The sequence below is a fragment of the Crassostrea angulata genome, chromosome 1 (genome assembly GCF_025612915.1).
Source record: "Crassostrea angulata isolate pt1a10 chromosome 1, ASM2561291v2, whole genome shotgun sequence".
Taxonomy (NCBI): Eukaryota; Metazoa; Mollusca; class Bivalvia; order Ostreida; family Ostreidae; genus Magallana; species Magallana angulata.
The window spans coordinates 48,847,445-48,864,504 of NC_069111.1; the positions used below are offsets into that span (position 1 = coordinate 48,847,445).

Genomic DNA, 17,060 nt, shown 5'->3' on the forward strand with positions numbered 1-17,060 from the left:
TTTGGAGATGAAAAATACAAACCGTACAATTAGGATGTGCGTCCTAAAAAAAACCTTTTAAAAAATCTTCTCCTCAAGAGCCACCAGACCAAAAAGGCAATTTTTTACAACAAAGCTTGTATATGTAATGAAAATTCGAAATTCTTAAAACAATCACCCCAGGACCAATATTCCTTTTTTGCAATAAAACAATCAAATTGGATTTTGAAAATTAAGTACATGTTAAAGGCATTTAACGAAATCATTCGGGGTTTGAATAATAAAATGAGTCAACTTGACATACCTGTACATATGAAAATACTATCAAATGCTAATGTCGGCATTCCTATTGTAGAAGACATGTTGAGGTTATTAATTACTGGGAAGGATCTGGACCAATTTTTTATGTATTTGGATGTACAGGAAATGAAAATTCAATCCAGTTATGTCCATCAACAGTGAGAAGTCCGACGTTTTGTACTCATATGCATGATGTGGGCGTGTCTTGTTCAAACGGTACTCTCCCTCAAAATTGTTTAGCAATGTATTGTAATATAGGAAAACTCATGTGACCTATTGTAATTAGTTTTCGTCGTGCATCTTGCGATGTGTGCTATACGTTTTACTTAAACAATTGAACATATTTTATATTTAATTTCTTAAAACTTTCATGTCCAATTCTTTTCAAATTAAGTATGATTCATTTTAGGGTAAGAGAAACATAAATTATAAATTTCATGACTCTTGTCCCAAACGGGCCCTTGGGACAGGACAAAACTGGTCAAAGCTTGACTATTTTTAAATATCTTCTTATCTTCTTCCTTACATCATTACGAAAAAATATATTCATATTTATATATATCTGGAAGCCCTCTACCAAGATTGTAAATTTCATGTTCTCCGGGGAAGGGAGTTTTGTTCTAACGCGGAACCAAAATGGCCACACACCGGTAGTGACAATGCATATAATGTTAAAAAGTATTATCCTCCACTCCCATACATCTGTAAGATTAACTGAATTCATCATAATGTAGATCAGGAAGCCCTTTACCAAAATTGTAAACGTTATGTCCCCCGGAGAAGGTGTTTTGACTCTAGGGTTGAGCCAAAATAGTCATATAGTGTTATTGCATATAATTGGGGGTTGGGCTGTATATTATATATAAAAATTTATTTATTTTATTCTGCTCTTGATTGAAATGAAAGAAATGAGTACTTATTTAGAAAGAGAATGAAGTTCTTTATCAAAGTTAGGGAAATCATGAAAACCTTTGGCAAGTGTTCGGGAGAAGGGGTGATAACAGTCAATGGTTTCATAATCCTCATCTTCACAACGTCAAGGTTTTGTGATTACGGAACTCACAAAACGTTGACGTTGTGAAGATGCATCATCCTAAGCTTGTTCATTTTTAATAATTAATCATTGTAAATGGTGTAATTATGTTTCTGAAGTTTCTATAAAAACAAATAAACATTTTACTTACATATTGTATAAGAGTAGAGTGAAAACTATCTAGCCAAAATTACTGATGTGTAGTATCTGGGCAATGATTTTTTGATAAATGCTAGATGATGTCTTGAAATAACTGAATAAATAAATCACTATAAGTGAACAATAAAAGATTTTTAAAAAATGAGAAGTAATCTAAGATAGCAAATTTTCTATTTTTACTTTTTAATATCTTGTACGGAGGTTTCTGTCTGGTTCCTGGGGATGGGAATGGGTCTTTAAAAAAACATGTAACTAGCCATCTTTAGTCAATCTATGAATACATATACACGTAAAAGCTATCTTAACAAAAGTTGACAAATATGGGGGAAATATTTCCTCTAAGAATCTTGCACCTTTTCAATAATGATCATGTACTCTATCATCTTAAAGTTTTTCACCAAGATTACAGCTTTCATAGTTCTGTTTACAAGATTTTAGGTAGGGGTGGTGTGTTTATCACCATATTTTAGATTTTGTAAACTTCAAAATGAACCTTATTTAAATGCATATATGAGAATCCTCAACAACCCTGTATGTGGGCTCTGGGTACTCAGGTGACCGTTAAGGCCTGTTCTCACGTTTTAAAATCATTTGTATTTCTTTCCATTGTCGTCAGTATTTCAGAATTTCAAATTTAACTAATTTTAATTATTCACATTTCCAGTGATTCTTAAGAATCGACTAAATTAACATATGTTTGTTTTGATTTATTTTTGTTATCACACTATTGCTAATGTTTTTATTTGTAGACATTAATAGATATATCTTATTTTTCAACAAATATCATATTTTCATATTTAATTTAAATGAACTTATTAAACATGATGTAATATCATTTTTAAAAGGATTTGTTTGCTTCATACATTAATCTAAATATAACATATTATGTATTATGTTTATAAGACTGCCCTCCATTTACATTTGGAGCCCAGTGTGAAAATAGGTGTATCTGCCATAAAAGTAGGTCTTTGTCATGTGACAAGGACACTGGAGACTGTGTGTGCAAGACTGGATGGATGGGTGCAAAGTGCACGTGCGAGGGAGAAACCCGATGTGCAGAAAACTCGTACTGTTATGATGACGACTGTTTGTGTATCGACGGGTTTTTGACAAAACCCTCCAATTGCTCAAGTAATGTGGTTAATCATCGAAAAAATAAGTATTTACATGAACGATTTTTCTACAAAAAGTAGAAACATCAATTATAAGCAATACATATACTATGTTCTGTTTAAATAACCTTAAATCAATCAGTCTTTAAAAATTTTAAATGAAGTTTTATTTAATCTTTATGAGATAACATGATCACACATGAACCATGGCAAAGTTGGTTCTGTCAAAAAGTGAATACTTTAATAATTTGGTAACATTTTAAATATATGTATTGAATAGAAGATTCTAAGATTTTTGTGAACTTCTGATAGTACTTATTAATATTTTGTGTGTATTTTTTTAGATGAAGTCTTAGTGTTGTATTCCTGTTCATTTGAAACAGACTTTGAATCATGTTCCATAGAAAAACGTGGTTCAATAAAATGGAGAAGATATAATGTAAGTTTGATTATTAAATATTTGTTATTATTGTTATAAAAATGATTCATGTCAATTTTCAACTGCATGATACAATATTATACATGTACTCACATATTTAATACTCATGTTTGATTTTCCTTTTTGAGGAGATGGGATTTTTTTTCAAAAAAAAATTTCAGACATATAATTACATGCTTAATCAATTGCCATCCAACAGAAATATTGATAAACCTTTTTCTTAAATCTGATTTTTTAATATAATTTCAAGAATTGAGTTTATGAAAAAGCTTCAAATAATCGAGATGTCTAAATTCCCCAATAAAAATGAAAAATTTGAGTAAAATATTTTTAAAAAATTAAAACTGTTTTACTGCTTTTGTTTTCCTTTTTAATTTACTTAATAGCACGAATTTTAAACTAAAATCAGCATACAAACGTGATCTGTAATATTTTCATGAATTGTACTTATAATATATACAAATCAACGTACCCAAGAACATAAATTTTCAATCATTTGATCAGTGACTTATCTCCTCCTTATATTCAAATCCAATTAGATGTGCTGGTTAAGAACAACATAGTGCTTGCCAACAAAACTCGATCAGTAAAGATTCGTTACACAAATAATTGACCCACAGTTCCACAGAAAATGATATATGATAATCATTCTGTTTTCAGAGAGGAACACCAAGTAATGAAACGGGGCCACACTCGGCTGTGGAAGGTTTTTACTACGCATATACTGAAGCTAATGGTTATTCAAATGGGGATAGAGGAATTTTATCTCTAAAAAACCTAAATCTGAGCAAGTACACTTTATGTTGATAAACTTGAGTATGAGCTATGACCTATCAAAAATCGTGAATTGATAATGGCATGTTTTATAATCTCAATAAAAATTTAAGATATACTTCTGTATCTGTCTCCATTCTTAGTCAACACGAGGAATTATCAACATTACATGTACATACGTAATTCAGTCAAATTATTGATCTTGTGTCGCTTATCAACGACACTATTGATTTCTTTTACCCATTACTTCAAATATATTTTATATGAAATTATTATTGTATATGTAATATTTAATTTTATGTATGAATTATACATTTTCAAACAATTTGTTTCGTTTGAATACAGAAAATCAAATTTGATTCAATAAGCCATTTTAATCATTATCTTTTTTTCACATTAATCTGTGTTTCCTATTCTAATTGTTGTCTGATAAGATTTTAAATCATCTTTTTAGAAACAGATGCCTGCTTCCAATTCTATTATCATATGAATGGAAGAGATATTGGTAATTTAGACGTCATTATAGAAGACAAAGGCGGAAAAGTAATCGCTCGATGGTCAAAATCGGGACATATAAGTTCGAGCTGGAATCAAGGACAAGTGTTACTTCCGGTTGATACACAAAAGGTTTCATTTTATGTCAAGTTTACTTATAAGGTCGCAGAAGTACATATAACATTATGTAGAAATTAATAATTTGATGTTTTGTTTTAAAGGTTGTATATATATATATATATATATATATATATATATATATATATATATATATATATATATATATATATATATATATATTGTTTAATTCTTATCATTTTTGTATTCCTTTGAAGCTAGCAAAATATTTTATTGATTTTATTATTTAACCTGAAATTTATAAATTCGTAAGGATAATTAAGTTCGCGGATTTTTTGTGTTAGATTATTTCTTAAGACAGTAACAGACGTTCAGTTTATTCATCCGTAAATTAGATTACTTCAATAAATACAATTAGAACATTAATAGTTATTTCAAGTTTGATTTTAAATTTTGTTATATATTTGTAAATAAATTGATAAATACCAAACATGCCCCAATAAAACGAAATGCGTTAACAATATTCTAGATTGATTTAAATTGAAGAAGACAAAATAAAAGTGATTTTAGCCAGAATTATTATAAATAGAATTAGGAAACTCTTTTTAAATACAAGGTTGCCTGTTTGTAATGAATATGTTTAATATAAATCTAAGATTACTTAATCACTTAAAAGAATTAAGTGTCGCTCCTTTCCCCAAAAATTAAAACAAAATTAAGATATTTCGTCGGTCTAATATGCTGAAAACAGGTTTCATGAAGTGTTGTGTATCAATTAAAATATCAATAACCTTTACAACTTGAAAATAATAATGGTAATCACACAAAGTAGACGCAACATCATTTCAAAAGCCAGTATAATCGATTGAAACGAAATATGATATACAAGATTTGTTTCTCCAGATAAAAGTAATAGGACAGAGGGGTGACGGAGATAAATCAGACCTCGCACTGGATGCTTTCAAAATTCTCCAAGGACATTGCAGTGAGTATCAATACTACGATGATGAAATTTTCAGATTTTTTAGGTCATGTGAGTCATTCAGGTTGCTTATTGCAATCGGTATTCTACAGTTATCGTGCGTTGTCCATCATGCATTAACAATTTACATATACTTGAAAACTACAAGGATATTACCTTTTTTGGTGTGAAGCATCCCAAGAAAAAGAGAAATCTAAATGTGAAATTATTGACTCTTCGTAAGCGGGGCAAAATATGCAAAAAGGGCCAAAAGTAAAAAAAGCTCTTCTCTCGTACATTTGGTGAAAAAACTAAATGTATGGCATTAATTTTCATTAAGCCATCTACTAAAATTGTGAAATTCATGGCCCATTGGTCAGATGTTCAGACCCTAGGATGGAGCCAATATTATCACATAGGGAAATATATTAAAGTTTAGAAAAGCTTTTTTTCTACTATCGAAACATTTGAGAAAAACGTATTGCAATGTTTTGATTTTTATGGATCCCGTCCCACTATCAAAATTAATTAGTTCGTGGTCCCTAGGCCAGGGCTTAGACCCTAGGGTGGGGCCAATATGACCATGTAGTAAAAATGTATCAAACTTAAGGCAATTTTTTTTCTACTACCATTATATTTGAGAAAAACTAATTTCATGGTTTCAATATTTATGAAACCCTGTATTAACATTGTGAAATTGGTGACCCCGATAAAGTCATCTTGTGAAATTGTATGAAATTTTAGAATGTCTTCCTCTCTACTACCACACATATGGGGTAAATGTCCATAGAAACCCTCTACCGAAATGGGGAAATTCGTGGCCCCTTGGTTACCGGTTTAGACCATAGGATGGAGCAAATATGGCCATGTATTGAAATTTATTTTTAATTTTTCCACTTCCTTTAATGCGGAAGTTTAACTGCTGTATGTTGATCATGGAGCCCTTAACGTAGATTGGGAAAAGCTCTAAGGCAGGTCGAATATGGACACATAGTAAAAATGTGTTGATTGAATAATATATTCTTCTGTACTAGTATCATAGTCGTGTGAGATAAAGTAGTTACATTGTAGTCATTATGTTTATAATGTACTGTTTCTAATTTTTGAAATTCAATGCCGATGGGACAGAATTGAAGACTTCTTATTTTGGGAGGGAAACGGCAATTATGGCGTTATAGTGTCTACTTCAATTTCCTGTGTGTTGTATAATTGTTGGAATATCATGTGTTCATGTTCAATGCATAATGAATTAAATGAAGAAATGACAATAACAAACCGTCAACCATCTCACAAATCCATAAAACGAAATACAAATTCAAAGCAGAGCAACACGGACCTCCAAATAGATAGCGGTAGGATCAGGTGCCTTGGAGGGGTGAGCATCCTCTGCTGACCGGCCACACCCGTCGTATGCTCTTTGTCGCTATAGGAAAAAACGGAAAAGTCCGTTGACAATTAGGTGATTTATTATGGACTAACAATTAGTATGAAAAACGTCAGTCAGGATGCGACCAAGTGGAAGATTGTATTTGCTGACAATGCCGTTGCATCGACCATAGAACTTACGGAAAGATGACCTCAAACGAAATTGTTGATAGCCCTGTTTTATGAACTTGTTTGTTAGTAGCTTGCCTCGCCTTAGAAACTGTTTATACGAACAAAGAGCATGCCCTTGCGTATCGAATTAACTGAGAGACAAAAACACCATATGCAGGTGATGAAGGTATATTGCTACATAAGTAAGGAATGTTGAGTGTAGAAAAATTGAATTCACTGTGTTTATCATAAAATTTTGTTGTTTGGTAACCATCAATGTCCATTTCCAGTAAAATATCCAAATATAAAACAGATGACGCGGACTATGTGGTATCCATTATTTCAAGTTTACTGGGATATATCGAGTCGACGTAAGAATGGAAATAACAATTGCAAATTGATAATACGTCGTCGATATACCTGAATGTTGAGTTGAAGGCCACAGCCAGTGATTTGTTTTTTAACGTTAAGGATGACGTTTACTCAGAATGAAAAAAAAATCCACTGATGATAATGAAAAACCATCTATTGTGTGTTATAGACCTTTGCTTGTATTGTTATTTTTCACTTTCAGAAAAGTAGGTCAATGACCTACTTTTTGAGTTAATGGCCATTGAATATTTATTGAAAAATCAAGAAAAATCCCGTAAAATTTAACACTACGATTGAGATTTTCTTAATTATAAAAATATTACAAATAATTAAACACTTTAAAAAATAAGATATAGTTTATGAATGGTAGTGGCACTAAATAAGTACACAACATTAAGATTTCAGCATCAATGTTAAAAAATAATTCAGTTCGAATTTCCTCTATGAATTTTCAAATCTCTACCCATTTTTGATTAAATTTTACAAAAAATTGAATGATGATAATACGAAAACATTTATGATATTGAACTACTTATATTGACCTTATTCTGTTGGCATAAAATTTATATGAGGTCAATGATCAAAATTTTGAGATACGATGTCTTTTATCGTTTTTAAGTTATTTTCAATATTTTTATTATTTGTGCCATAAGATTATTTTAATGACTAAGTTAGGTAAAACCAACGGAAAATATGCAAAATTACGTAGACTTAAATATAAAATCCTAACTTTTAATATTAGACTACTGCCAAAAAACATTTAGCAGAGAACAAAATCTGCAAAATTTAGTCCGCATTTCCTCTGTTTGGCTAAAAGTCAATTTTTGTTTGAGCATAATTCTATAATAAAGTAAAACTGTTGAATTTTTTGTCAATAATAATTCATTTCATAAACATTTTTTGTGTTTAGAACAAATTTCACTCATTACATTGAACTTTTTAACAATCGGAATTTGAGAACTCAAACCCTGAGTAAATAACACCCTTAAAGTTTTTTGATAAATTCTGCTTCATAAGAATACAAAAATAGGTCTGCTTACAATGGGGCGCAATTGGTACCAACGGGAATTCCAACAGAGTGTTGGACGACTTGATTTCCAAAAACTACATAGATGTTGTCTATCAGAAACTAAAGCATCTTTTTAATGTCAACTTCAGAGTACTTGTGTGTGCAATCAGAATGGTGTTTAACAAAATAACGTTTTAGATTTCCAATGACAAGTTAAGCATTTTTACGACTTCTATTTTTATTGAGAAAGCAACTGTCGATGATATCATAAAGACTAGATTTTAATTTGTCATGGGGAATGGTTGTATAAAGCGCTGAAAAATCGTACGTTTTTACGTTATTGATTTTGGTAAGATTTTGTGACCTAAAGTTTCTAATTGTTTTAGAGTTATTTAAAATATTGATTAGTAAAGGCCTTTTTATTAAATGTTTACAATTTTTGCTAGGGTGTAGATAATGTGAGATTCATAGGATTCCTCACCCCCTCCCCCCATGTCCAAGAATAAATGTTTTTCAAACATTCAACCATAAAAAGGCGATATAACAATCAGAGGAGTCTCATATAAGGATTTAAACTTCAAAACGAAGTCTAAAATGCTGACATGAAATTCTCTGACATGTCTAATGGCTAAGGCACTCAGGTGACCATCATGACCTGTGAGCCTCTTTATTTTAAACATGAATGTTTGTTAACCTCTATTTCTAGATTGTGAACCATGGAAATATGGAGTAGAATGTGATAAATCATGTGACTGCAGAAGATTAAGTTCCAAAGGTTGTAATAGCAAAAGTGGAAAATGTGAATGCCATCCAGGCTGGAGTGGAAAAACATGTAACTGCTGGATGTTACACGACAATTGCCATTCAGCATATTCCTACTGTCACGGTGATCGGTGCTTGTGTAAAGATGGAATTTATAATAATGGTGTTCCCTGTTCAGGTATTTTAAAACATGTTGTCGTTGGTACGTAAAAATAATTATGAAAATAAAATATTAAATATCATGAGTGTATTTAGAAACTTCCAAGTATACCAAAATGTATATGATTTTTGTTTGGTATTTCCTATAAGAAACTTTTCAAATCATAGAAATGACGTCATTGATCAAAGTTACATTATATTTTCGCTCTTTTTCACAAATTTTTGCGATTCTGAAAATATAACCAAATATACTTTATGTGTAAAAAAAAGTTACGTAATGATTTAAATAATAGACGTTTCCTTTCTTGTTAACATTATGTAATATAGTAAAAGTTATTAATCTGTGAACAATCAGTCTTGCATATATATCGTAATGAAGGTTTTTTAAATTAATTTTGCTAAAGCATTTCAATTTATTCCGAAAACAAATGCTTAGATTAATCAAATTGACATTTCAATGAGAGATGCTTTTGATACGATTCTGCAGGATTGAATGACATCACCTATTTTTGTGGATTTGACATAGGAGACAGTTTGGAAGAATGTAATATAGAACTGCGACCAATGCAATGGGAAATCATTGAGGTAAATTGATATCTTTGAACCTTGAAACGTGGTGCACGTATATAATCGGTTGTCTTATAGTTGACCAGAAGCTTAATGGAGCAAATATTTCTTTTCAATTAATATTTTGACATTTTCTCAAAAATACATTTGTTAGGATTTAAAGGTTTCTACCCTTGATTTTTTTTATGGATAAACTTGTAAATCTTGTTTAAAGAAGACCAATGTGTAAGCAGTCAAATTAAACTAAAGATAAGTATGTTCCAAATATTTATTCATGCTGTAGGGCTAACACAGGCACACTATCAAGTTCATTACAATTGCTTTAATACGAAAGACGAATAGGGCCACAAAAAATATTTTATCTCGTAATAACTAGACAATATCTCATAATAACGAGAAAAGTTCTCATTATTAGAAGCTAATTATCTCGTTATTAGGATTTGATTATCTTGTCATTACGAAAAACAATTTCGTTATAACGAGATAAAATCTCGTAATTACAAGTTTATTATCTCGTTATTATGAGTTAATTATCTCGTGTTAACGAGAAAAGATATCAGATTTACGAGAAAAGATCTTGTAATTACGAGAATAGATCTCGTTATAACGAGTTTATTATCTCGTTATTACGAGAAAATTAACTCGTTATAATGAAAAACATATAAGTTGTTTTTTGATTTATAATTGTGAAAAATACATATATAATAAGTTTTTCTCAGTGTTCATAAGAGTTATACCTTAAACTCGATTGGTTGACCCTTTTAGTCTGGTTTTTTTCCAGAAATGTTTATTTAATTTTGATTATACTTGAATAACAACGATCAGTATATGTTTATTTCTACATAAAAAATCGGATTTGACATTTAATCTTATATGAATAAGTGGAAAGAGCTCATGCAATTTTACTTTTCAACGTAAACATGTATTACAATCCCACTCCGAAGTAAATATCAGGTAGCCCTTGTCATAAAAAATCAATTCCATAAGCTACTGATAACTACTAGTATATAGTTTTAAGCATGAATGTACAGGATTTAGCGCCAGATTGTGTTTAATGTATATATATTTATACACAACATATATCGAAAATACTTTATTTTGTATATCAACATTTTGGAGTCGGAGACCAAATTATCCGTCATATAATTATAAATGGGTCAAATAATATATTTATCAATCTGCTTTGCTCATTCTTCTGAATTTTTTTTCAATAATTTAATGCATTTCTAAATATATGTTCTTCCCTTTTACATGAAAAGACTCGGAGAGAACACGTAGAATAGTGAATCGCACAGTTCATATACAGTAAAACTCGTTTAGTACGAACACGGATATAGCGAATTCTCGGATATAGCGAAGTTTTTTGAGTCCCCGATAAAATGCTTAATCAATCTTTGCAAATTTTATAGTTATAACGAATTCGGATATAACGAATTTACGGATATAGCGAACTGATTTTGAGTCCCGAAGAGGTGTATAATAACGAAAATTAACACCTTCAGTTTATAAAATTGTGCACTACCATTTAAAAAATAGTTTGAAGGAACTTATTTTCATATATTTTTTTAATTCACAGTCCGATTATTCAAGGTATCTAAGTAATGTTGTTTTAATTTATGCATCAATTAGCAAAAGATACAGTCTGGTGAAAGTGAAAGAAAACATGTTTATAGTGAATTCGCTATAAATATTATTACAAATTCGTTCTACGGATATAACGAATTACGGATATAACGAGGTAATTCCATTGGTCCCTGGAACTTCGCTATAACCGAGTTTTACTGTATAGATCTTTTCTCGTAATAACGAGATAATAATCTCGGAAAATCGATATCTTTACTCGTATAAAGGAAAGTATTAACTAGTAATAACGAAATATTTTCTCATAATTACGAGATCTCTTCTCGTTTTACGAGATCATTAACTCGTAATAAGGTCTCTCTTTTCGTAATAACGTGATTTTTTTCCCGTAATTACGAAATATTTTTTTTTGTATGTGGCCCTATTCGTCTTTTGTACATTTCAATTAAACATTAGATAAATTCTACTCTTATTTCAATGAAAAAAGCAATTTTTTAAAGAAAATATTCACAATCTATATTTCATATATTTTATTATATAAGTCTAGTTTGATTTGCCAGTATCAAAGCTATCACATATGCAGCGAATGTTGGTACAATCTTTTAGCAATGAAAAAGTATATTTAAGCATAAAAATATCAAAAACGTTTTTTTAAATAATGGTTAAACTCACGAGCATTTGGAACTTTAAATTCTTTATTCACCCTATTGAAATCTGCAAAGATATTTATACCTTGCCAAGAAAAAATGATTACAGTTTCTGTACATATTTGCCTATGTGCGGTTTTAACAGTTTTTCATTGAGTTCAGATATTTAAGCTCGTAAAACTCTCCTATTTGAAAAATATTTTTGTAATTTCACTTTACATAGCTTAAAAGTGTTAAAACACAACTTTAAATCAAGACAAATTGGTCACACCATGAATTACATTGCACAAATATAAAAACCAATGACGGTAATATATCCAGGAATGCTCCCAATTACATCATGCGACAACATAATAAACTTGAGTGTATGTCTCTTTACTAACAGTTTATACGATATGATTCAGTATCCTTTTATGATTGATATGTTTGTTTCTTCTGCTCTCTTCATATTTCCGTATGTTTTTTAAGTAACAAAACCGACAAGACAATGAAAGCTTTCTTTGAAAAAACATTACTGAAAATTCATTTGGAAAATTCTAAAACTGTGTACATAGCTTTGCAGTGTTTGACACGCTGGGCTGACGAAAAATCGGTGTTCATTTTCAGGTTGAAAAATATTCAGATAAATAAATTAGTAGTCACATACCCATAGTAATTTTTTAAAACATTGATCTAAATAGAGACTATTTTTATTAGGATTTTGAGCAATCCTTAGACGATGGATATCATTCTGAGAACAACCGCTACCTAAAAACCAGAGTATCGGCCTATACTCATGAAAGTTTCTTTTCGTTTTCTGTCAACAATGTAAGCGTAAGTGAGTATCCAAGAATTGTAATTATATTAAAATATTCACGTCTCATTTTACAATTTCTTGTATCAATGTCGATTTTGTAATGAGTAACCACTTTTCCACATTTCTCTGTGTTTTCAGACCGTGAAAGTTGTCTTCACTTGAAATACTTTACTGAATATGAAGAAAAGCAAATGTTAAGAATTCTAGTAGTAAAAGACAACAACCTGCTAAATAGCAGATTGTTCCACGGAAAGGGATGGTCAACAGCACGTGTTCCTTTGTACGCTTCTTCCAATATAAAGGTATATGCATAAAATAATTTTAATATAAATAATAATGAACAGAATGCATCTTTGTACAAATAAAAAATTCAGAAGAGAACAAAATTAAAATAAAATACAAAGCTCCACTGAAATTATTGTTAAGTCTATTTTTAAATTTCCTATAACAAGGAAATTAAAAATTGAAGAGAAAAATCCTTATCACTGATGACAAGCTGCGGATTTTTTTTTGTAGATTTATTTCATTGTATACTCGTTCAGGAATTCCTCTGTCATGATAGACGACATTATCATCACAGCAAAACCTTGTGGTAACAAGCATTAATTTTAAATTTGTTACACTGTAACATCTCTCTCTCTCTCTCTCTCTCTCTCTCTCTCTCTCTCTCTCTCTCTCTCAGAATGACGTTTGCTAAAAAAAGGGAGACAATTCTACTAATAATGACGGAAATTCATTTTATGTCTGATATAGACCTTCATTCATTGAAGTGTTATTGATCACTTTCAAAACGTAGGTCAATGACATACTTTTAGGGTTATTGGAAGAAAAATCCAATGATATTTAAAACTATGGATGAGATTTTCTTAATTGTGTTAATATCACAAATAATAAAACTCTTAAAAAGCGAAATACAGTTTATGAATGACAATGGTACAATATAGCTACAAAGATGAAATTTCAAATCACAATTTAGAAGAAAATACGAGTCCGAATTTCAACTATTATATACATTAAAATAATAGTACTGCAAAAATGTTTTAGCGGAAAACAAACTCTTCAAAAATTGTCCATTTCCCTTTATTTTGCTTTTAAGTCCATTTTTGTTTGAGCCTTATTCAAAAATCTAGTACAAATATCGAGATTTATGTCTATGGTTAATCATCTTAAAAATTCTTTTTGTGTTTTGAACAAGTTTTACTCATGACATTGAATTTCATAAAATAGAAAATTCGAAAATTCACAACCCAAAACCTGCAGTAAACAATATCCTTTTGAGAATGAACTAAAACTAATAAATGTGTAACAGTTTTGTTCTGATTAAAAAAGAAACAAACGTTTGCTACAGTGGGCTGCAGTCCATGGTTTTATGGAGTTAATTGTGAAAAATTGGCAAAGTGTAACCGTAGCAACACTTTTTCGATCGACGACAAAGGGGAGTGCCACTGTAGGGCAAACTGGTTTGGAGACAGGTGCGACTGTTCCAAAAAAGATAACGAGGCTTGTTTTAGAGATGGAGAAATATGCAGGAATGGACAATGTACATGTAAAGACGGTTACACCAGCGCTAAAACAGGTTGTAGAGGTAATAACTGTTCCTTTATTCTTACAAAAGATAACTGCTACGAACTTATTGTTTTTACATAATTTTAAAAAAAGACAAATGAACGATGATAATCAAATAGGCATTCCATTTTGAATATCTGTATACTTGTTCGTAATTAGTTGGCAATATATACATCGTGTATTGTTTGACTTTTATTTAGATATTGATGAGTGTAAATTTCTCTGCGATAGTCAAACACAAGAGTGTACAAATAGCATTGGGTCCTATACATGCATGTGTAAAAATGGCACTGGAGATGGAATCATATGTTCAGGTGTGAAAACTCTTTGATTCTTCATAAAAAAAACATTTCAGTAAATAAAATGTAGTTGTATTGGTACAGTTTGTTTTGTTTTGGTACTGTTGACATTGATTTTTACCTCTTAATGATTAACATTATGCATTATGAGATGATTAAATGAGGCCAGGTTGATCAAATTCAAATGGGCCCGAAGGCCCTTATTATTGACTTGATCACGCCCAACAATATTTGATCACTTCATAATAGTCAAGGATAATTCCTGATAAATTTTAGTTATATAATTTTCAGCAATTATACTACTGAATCATTGATGACATGTTTTGGACTATACGTTACAAATCGTTCAAAGTGTTTTCACTGAAAAAAGATCTTGAAAATGTAATAAATCGTTTTAGAATCAAGTCTTGCTGTCATAAATGGAGCATCACCACAAGAGGGCACTCTAGTAATGTGGAGACAAGGTGCTTGGGGAGCCTTTTGTATGGATTTTAATTTGTTCACTGCAATCACAGCTTGCAATACCATGTTTAAAGACATGTAGGTTTATCTAAATCAACAATTTTGTTTATAAGCTAATATTAAAAAAAATTACTTGTGGCTTAATCATTTGTATTACTTATTTTTCATTTTGCTGACCAAGAATTTTCAGGTTGACGAAGTCCAAAATTTTAGCGGTTTTCTGCTTATTTTTCCGTAAAATTTGACGATGGTATATAAGCCAACAATTTATAAGAAATATATGTATATTATTTCTTTAACAAAATAAATAGAATTAAACATTTCATTTTAATTTGTCCCCTTCTTTGATTGTTTCTAATTATTTTCTTTAAAGAGTCCAAAATGAAACAATTTGTGCCATTATATAAAAATCAGTATGGATATTATAATGTTTATGTTTTCTAGATATGGTGTTTCCATCACTAAAAAGGGAAGTTACCGCTCTACTAATGGAGTTGCCTACACTTCTCCAAAATGTAACCGTAGAGGGACTTTTGGGTTTGAAAACTGCGACGTTTCTTTAAAACCTTGTGATACTGAAAAAGATGCATTGTATTTAAAATGTGGAGGTAAATTGCTTTGTTACATGTGCCATGATGCTCATTATTTTATAAGAGTAAGTCGCAAGGAAGCCTTTTATTTTGAAACTGTTTAAATGCAATGTTGCTTTTGGATAATAATTGAGTCATTGTGTTAAAAAAATTGAAAAATGAATAAAATAAACTAAGTTATGCATCAAATGGTATTCCAAGTACGTTTTGCTATAAATGATTCTCAAATGAGCAAGGCAATCTATATATTTAGTTATCATTGAGTTCTCATTCATTTTTGTTGTAGCATGCGGTGGAAAGTACACTTCCGAGTTTGGTGTTGTTGAGCCGCCTCCACAACTACCTGGAAACACGCTGTGTTCCTTTTTGTTGTCACCAACCAATGCCAAAACTATTAACGCAACATTTATCACATTTTCAATCGGTTCGAAAGATGAAATTAGATCCAATAGATGTGATGACACCAATGTTGAGGTATAATTAAGGATCTTTATGAAATGTGAAATATTGCTTGGAAAACACTACGTTTTGGTAGAGTAGACTTTTACACAATCTGTTGGCTTTGAAAATTCAGTTGAGGTAATCATTGATATCTAAACTCGATATATAAAATCCGATGTTTATGAAAGAAGTATATTCAACGGAAGACTATGTCCACTAATATGACAGCATGTGTAGTGAAAAGTTGGGAGGTTATTTGCTCATTTTTTAAGGCTAACTATGAAAATATCAGCGGATTTAAACGTTCATAACATGATGCAATTATCATTAGAAAATATTTTTATAAAGTTATTTCAAATGGTAAAAATGTGTTATTAAATGAAACTGTTTACTAAATGCTACTTTGTATGACACTTAGTGTCGTCCCCTGTATTCATAGTCACGTGATATTTGTTGATGATTCTCCCGAGTGTTTATTTCAATTCTCTTTGGATTTTTTATGTCTTTTTCAACAACTAAAGAAGTGAAATTTATAAGCAGAAATGTGTATCTCGTAAGTCCTGTCTTTGATCGGTATCTTAATGATTGTATCCCATTATATATTTAAGACTACTTGAAAAATAGTGGTATTCATCGTTAGGATGTATTTTTTCAAATTATACAATATCATTTATTATACAAAACACGAAAGATTTGGCATATGAATAGGCATAATATATATTCAATATGTGTTTTCATATTTTCAGATATTTGATGGTTCAAATAAAGACGCACCTTTCCTTGGACGATTCTGTCACAACAAAGGAAACTTTACAATAAATTCCTCTGGAAGTTCATTGTATTTCGTCTATCAAACGTCTAGAGATTCAACAAAGCAAGATTTTCAACTAATCTATGAAACCAAAGAGGCTGAGAGAGATCGTAAGATAAAACTAATTGTTGT

General features: G+C 30.5%; 1 protein-coding gene across 2 annotated transcripts in view; it reads left to right on the forward strand.

Annotated features, from left to right (window-relative positions):
- LOC128180931 (uncharacterized) overlaps window positions 1–17,060 on the forward strand; it is a 51,090-nt gene that overhangs the window by 30,914 nt on the left and 3,116 nt on the right. The window contains exons 25-41 of one of the 2 annotated variants that reach the window (XM_052849139.1): window positions 335–495; window positions 2,375–2,602; window positions 2,928–3,022; window positions 3,683–3,809; window positions 4,251–4,423; window positions 5,273–5,354; window positions 8,954–9,187; window positions 9,656–9,753; window positions 12,660–12,780; window positions 12,898–13,061; window positions 13,276–13,351; window positions 14,108–14,344; window positions 14,526–14,639; window positions 15,023–15,164; window positions 15,531–15,694; window positions 15,963–16,150; window positions 16,864–17,038. In XM_052849139.1, coding sequence (XP_052705099.1) covers window positions 335–495; window positions 2,375–2,602; window positions 2,928–3,022; window positions 3,683–3,809; window positions 4,251–4,423; window positions 5,273–5,354; window positions 8,954–9,187; window positions 9,656–9,753; window positions 12,660–12,780; window positions 12,898–13,061; window positions 13,276–13,351; window positions 14,108–14,344; window positions 14,526–14,639; window positions 15,023–15,164; window positions 15,531–15,694; window positions 15,963–16,150; window positions 16,864–17,038 — 2,579 coding nt within the window. Of the gene's footprint in view, window positions 1–334; window positions 496–2,374; window positions 2,603–2,927; window positions 3,023–3,682; window positions 3,810–4,250; window positions 4,424–5,272; window positions 5,355–8,953; window positions 9,188–9,655; window positions 9,754–12,659; window positions 12,781–12,897; window positions 13,062–13,275; window positions 13,352–14,107; window positions 14,345–14,525; window positions 14,640–15,022; window positions 15,165–15,530; window positions 15,695–15,962; window positions 16,151–16,863; window positions 17,039–17,060 lie in introns of those variants that run through there. The other variant, XM_052849147.1, reaches the window with a different exon arrangement.